Raw genomic sequence first — 6,000 nt, 5'->3', positions numbered from 1 at the left:
TGTTGACCTAAATGACTGATGGTGATAAATAGAATCCACCTGTGTGTAATCAAGTCTCCGTATAAATGCACCTGCTCTGTGATAGTCTCAGAGTTCTGTTTAAAGCGCAGAGAGCATCATGAAGACCAAGGAACACACCAGGCAGGTCCGAGATACTGTTGTGGAGAAGTTTAAAGCCGGATTTGGATACAAAAAGATTTCCCAAGCTTTAAACATCTCAAGGAGCACTGTGCAAGCGATCATATTGAAATGGAAGGAGTATCAGACCACTGCAAATCTACCAAGACCCGGCCGTCCCTCTAAACTTTCAGCTCAAACAAGGAGAAGACTGATCAGAGATGCAGCCAAGAGGCCCATGATCACTCTGAATGAACTGCAGAGATCTACAGCTGAGGTGGGAGACTCTGTCCATAGGACACAATCAGTCGTACACTGCACAAATCTGGCCTTTATGGAAGAGTGGCAAGAAGAAAGCCATTTCTCAAAGATATCCATAAAAAGTCACCTGGGAGACACACCAAACATGTGGAAGAAGGTGCTCTGGTCAGATGAAACCAAAATCGAACTTTTTGGCCACAATGCAAAACGTTATGTTTGGCGTAAAAGCAACACAGCTCATCACCCTGAACACACCATCCCCACTGTCAAACATGGTGGTGGCAGCATCATGGTTTGGGCCTGCTTTTCTTCAGCAGGGACAGGGAAGATGGTTAAAATTGATGGGAAGATGGATGGAGCCAAATACAGGACCATTCTGGAAGAAAACCTGTTGCAGTCTGCAAAAGACCTGAGACTGGGACGGAGATTTATCTTCCAACAAGACAATGATCCAAAACATAAAGCAAAATCTACAATGGAATGGTTCACAAATAAACGTATCCAGGTGTTAGAATGGCCAAGTCAAAGTCCAGACCTGAATCCCATCGAGAATCTGTGGAAAGAGCTGAAAACTGCTGTTCACAAACGCTCTCCATCCAACCTCACTGAGCTCGAGCTGTTTTGCAAGGAAGAATGGGCAAAAATTTCTGTCTCTCGATGTGCAAAACTAATAGAGACATACCCCAAGCGACTTGCAGCTGTAATCGCAGCAAAAGGTGGCGCTACAAAGTATTAACGCAAGGGGGCTGAATAATATTGCACGCCCCACTTTTCAGTTTTTTATTTCTAAAAAAAGTTTAAAATATCCAATAAATTTCGTTCCACTTCACGATTGTGTCCCACTTGTTGTTGATTCTTCACAAAAAATTACAATTTCATATCGTTATGTTTGAAGCCTGAAATGTGGCAAAAGGTTGAAAAGTTCAAGGGGGCTGAATACTTTTGCAAGGCACTGTATATCCAAGTTTCAATTCTATAGTGCTGTCCCATGAAAAGATATAATGAAATATTTACAGAAATGTCAGGGGTGTACTCACTTTTGCGAGATACTGTATATTAAGAACAGCAAACAGATAATGATTGTCCAGTGTATAGACTAGTATATAATTACAAAGTTATAAAAGGTGACTAGTCAAGACCATTGAAGAACAGCATGAAAGGGGGCTAACAAAGCATGCAGAGAAACAGATGGACTACAGTCAGTAATTGTAGAACTACAAAGTGCTCCTATATGGTAAGTGGAGCTGATAAAACGGACAATGAGTGTAGAAACAAGGAGGTGGTTTTAATGTTATGGCTGATCGGTGTATGATTTGTAATGGAAAAACATTGTGTTATAGAAAAGAATCACGTCTAAGATTTTTTTTATGAGGATATAAAACTATTTCGTGTACCAATATGAAAAATAAAGTGAATTTTGACTTTCTTTTTTTTTAATTCTAGCTTTCTTTTATTATTAAATATGATATTCTGCGCAGATATAAAAATCTGCGCAATTGTGACGCACTCTGCTGTACTTGAACTCCTTTTAGTGTAAAGGGAAGTGACGTGAAACCGTGAGATAGCGTGCTATGCTTCGGCAGTGGGCGGGAGGCGTGCTGGAGCTGCATGCGTTCTATTTTCAATCGAATTTGTGGACCGGTTCAGGTTAGTGTTAATATTATGCTGCCAAGCTGTAGCGATCGCGCAGTTATGCTCTCTTGGTGTGACTAGTGACTGTACAGGTTGTAGATGGTCGTTATGATCGGTATGCTAGTGGATATGTACAGTACGGTACTGTACAGTGGAGTGTAGTATGATTTAGTGTGTGTCTGTCAGTGAAGTTAATCAACACTGGATAGATGGAGACTAAATGAATGGCTTTTTAATGCTTGCTAAATACATAGGTTTAATGGATCAGAGTTCCTGGGTAACAGCCAAACACTCACCCTAAGAACAGAGCTCCGTAGTAGCAGTGGACGTGCCAGTTTATCTACATGACACATTTACACGATCGGCTGAGAAGATACGTTCTTATGAGGGAATGCGACTGGCTGATCTGGTTGTCTTAACTTAACCAGATCATCTCGATCAGACTGAACCGTGTCCTTGACTCAGGTGCTCGTAGCTACGCGCTTAGATCAACGGACCTGCACTGGGCGATCCTTTCAGTACAAAACATGGCTAAATCCGAAGCCAGAAAGAGCAGCACTTCACCTTTTAATGTGAAAGCTGCATCAGATGAGCAGGTGACTAACGGCCCGGCTGAACCTGCTGCGACGGGAGCCTCCGCTGAGCCCGCGACCCGGACCAAGCAGGGCAAACGCAGCTCTGAGAGTGAGGTGTTTGACGACGGAACCAACACTTTCTTCTGGTAAGCATACCGACAGCCATTCATCCTGCTGACACAGACATAGCATGTCATGTAGTGAAATGGGATTTGACCCTATTCATGGCTTTTTTTATTTATTAAAGTAAGATGGCTATGCAACACCTACTGTATATCACCATGTCAACATTATAGGCTTCAGGCTTTATTGCATATTATATATACACGATCAGCCATAACATTAAAACCACCTCGTTGTTTTTACACACATTGTCCATTTTATCAGCTCCACTTACCATATAGTTTTACAATTACTGACTGTAGTCCATCTGTTTCTCTGCATGCTTTGTTAGACTTCCTTTCACCCTGTTCTTCAATGGTCAGGGCCACCACAGAGTAGGTATTATTTAGTGGTGGATCATTTTCAGCCGTGTCCACTCACTGTCCACTCTATTAGACACTTCTACCTAGTTGGTCCACCTCGTAAATGTAAAGTCAGAGACGATCGCTCATCTATTGCTGCTGTTTGAGTTGGTCATCTTTTAGTCCTTCATCAGTGGTCACAGGACGCTGTGTTATATATATATATTTATTTATAAACCTTATAAACCTTGTGGCAATTAATGTGCATAGATTCTAGTTCAGCATTTAAGATTTTATTCAAAGTTAAGTTCTAGCTGTCCGTTATATCTAATTTAGTGTAACTATATTTCAGCTGGTATATTAAATCTATTCTCAACGATAATTTATTTTGACTACGCCTTTTGGGGGCCACTACAGTGGCTCATTAATTCATACAGTTGATACACCACAGTTTAATTATTTTCACCCTTCTAGTGGTCCAGCACTAAGGGCATTGTCGATAACATAAGTAATTATAAGAGTCCTGTCTTTATACTCAAGTATAATTACATATGTGTTATCGGATAATATTCTACAAATTCCTCATCCTCATGCACCACACCCATGCTGACAGAAGGGCGGGAATCTATAGCACTTGCCTTTTTCACCACCAAAACAAAGCCATGGACTGCTTTTTTCCAGTGGCAGATACTTAAAAAAGTCTTTCAAGCAAAAGAAGGAACACGCTACTCGCTATTTTCCTTCACCATTCATACCTGTAGTAGAAAAACGCTTTACCACTGTTACTGTAACACAGTGGTGAACCCCTTTCTGGCCTTTACTTCTTTAGGCACAGCCAATTTCTGTCTGAGCGCTGGACCCGAACCTAAGCTGGTGGTACTGTGGAAACTTAAACTTTGCATTGGTGGTCCATAGCGTTCGAGTGCTATACTATCATAATGCCTACATACTTAGTAATTGCAGACTGTTTTGCAGCAACTCACATAGTGATGCATAATAGATTTTTTTCTTATGATTTGAATTATTTATTATATAATAGGTACCAGACATGTAAAGTCCAGCATAACTGACTCTGCACAACACTCTCTGTGCTGCCTTCCTATAGTAAATTATTCATTGCCTGTTATGAATGAGTATAAACCACCTTTTCACCTACATTATTATCAATAACTTTGATAGTTCTTATTATCTCTGTCTGGTAAAAAAGCAGGACAGCATTTTATAATATGAAGTGCTGGTAATTTGCTGGTTTTGTGGTTCAGAACTTATAAGAAGACTAAAAGGTCATTGTTGTATTAGCTTTATTAAGTGTAACTGACCTGTGCACCAAGACAGCAATACTAAATACAAACCATCTTTGGAACTAAATGCTTAAAAATAAGTATACAGTTTTAATGTGGACTTGCTAAAGTCCTGAAATGAGCAGTTAATGCCACAAAACCAACCACTGTGCCAGAAAAGACAAATAAGTTCAGTTTGCTCCCAGGCTATGTAAAAGACTAATAAAAAACTAGACGAAAGTTCAGTTGCAATATTACTGGCAGTGCAACCAGCCAGGTTATTTCTTTCTCAAGGACGTTATGGGTGTTGGATAACTTGCTTCGTTGAATATAAAATGGTTTTCTTTGTGTACCATAATGTTTTGGTTAATGATATGTAATCATTAAATGCCACGAACATGCAATAACAGACATTCAGAAAGGGTCCAGTTACTTTTATAATGTAACGTCAAATGTAATCCAACAGCTATTGTATTGCATTAGAGTCTTTATTTTCAATATTTAGAATTCTTAAATATAAGCTGTTATAGTGAAGTTGTAGATTTTTTTCTCAGCGAACTCAAAATAAACAATATAAACAGTTACCTTTGCTTTAAACAAGACAATAGTAATTCATAATATAGAAACAAATTGTATTCATCACAGATCATAAAAGCTTTCCGTTGCTCTCACAGTCCTGCCACTTTCATGCACGCTTGCTGCCTGAAGGGGGGTCTTGTGACTTAATATCAACGCCCATGGATTTGGTTTGGCCTGTCCAACAGGTCTATGGTCAAACCAGTTCTAATTCTAATATTCAATACTAATTGGCCACTGTATCTGCAGGGTGGGGGCCGGACTATGTGTGGGTGAGTGGGTCTTCATACTGTGTAAGGACCCTGATTGGCGGTAGAGACGCCTGTGCAGAAAGCAGGGGCGAGAAGAGGAGGGCTGTACACGTGTCGGAGGAGGCGTCAGTGACGTGCTCTCCTTGGATGCAATCTGGTTTCTCTCATCAGCGGAAGACAAAATTGAGTGTGTTTTTGGTAAAACATTTAAAGCAGTATTATTATTATAGTTATTTTCCATTATACTGTATAATTAATAACATTATTATTATATTATTATTAACATTTAATAGTAACACAACGCTAAAAGGACTGAATTTTACTGACTCTTTTCTGTTCTTTCCTTTGCTGTACTCTCTTTTCCCCTCTCAGGGCTCTAGAGTGCGACCAATTTGGTCGCACATGCGACCTAATTTCTCAATGGTGCGACTAAAAAAAATCTCAGGTCGCACCGGTGCGACCAGGCGTCCGAGGGAAAAAAAAAAACAACAGACACACATTAGGCCAATAACATGGTCTAAACCAATCAGAGATAGCGAAGGGCGGGACATTATTGTAGCGGTGATATGTGAGCGACATTCAGCTCAGCCAATCAGAATGCAGCACCAGGTTTATACACGTGCGGATGTTCTGCAGTAAGTTTAGTTTTGTATATGAGACTCGCTGGATGTTCCAGAATGGAAGTTCGGGTTCTGGAGCTCGGCGGTGTAAAGTGTTGTAACGCTCACTGAAGTCCTGACTAAACAGTTAAAGTGACTCGACCCTGTCGTGTGCGTTTATTCCCACACCTCCACCACCGCACAGCAAAAGACCCGCAGCATCCCCACCGGACAGCGGCTAGGTG

At 40.6% G+C, this 6,000-nt stretch overlaps 1 protein-coding gene across 1 annotated transcript in view; it reads left to right on the top strand.

Moving 5' to 3' along the window:
* The first annotated feature begins 2,033 nt into the window (after positions 1-2,033).
* The window catches only part of ptdss2 (phosphatidylserine synthase 2), a 48,135-nt gene continuing 44,168 nt past the window's right edge, over positions 2,034-6,000 (top strand). The window contains exon 1 of the mRNA XM_062993811.1: positions 2,034-2,731. Within this exon, the coding sequence (XP_062849881.1) occupies positions 2,538-2,731 (194 nt within the window). The 5' untranslated portion in view covers positions 2,034-2,537. The remainder of the gene's footprint in view (positions 2,732-6,000) is intronic.

The sequence above is a fragment of the Trichomycterus rosablanca genome, chromosome 1 (assembly GCF_030014385.1).
Source record: "Trichomycterus rosablanca isolate fTriRos1 chromosome 1, fTriRos1.hap1, whole genome shotgun sequence".
In the NCBI taxonomy this organism is placed as follows: domain Eukaryota; kingdom Metazoa; phylum Chordata; class Actinopteri; order Siluriformes; family Trichomycteridae; genus Trichomycterus; species Trichomycterus rosablanca.
The sequence above is the reverse complement of the archived record's forward strand: the minus strand, read 5'-3'. Positions and strand labels throughout refer to the sequence as shown.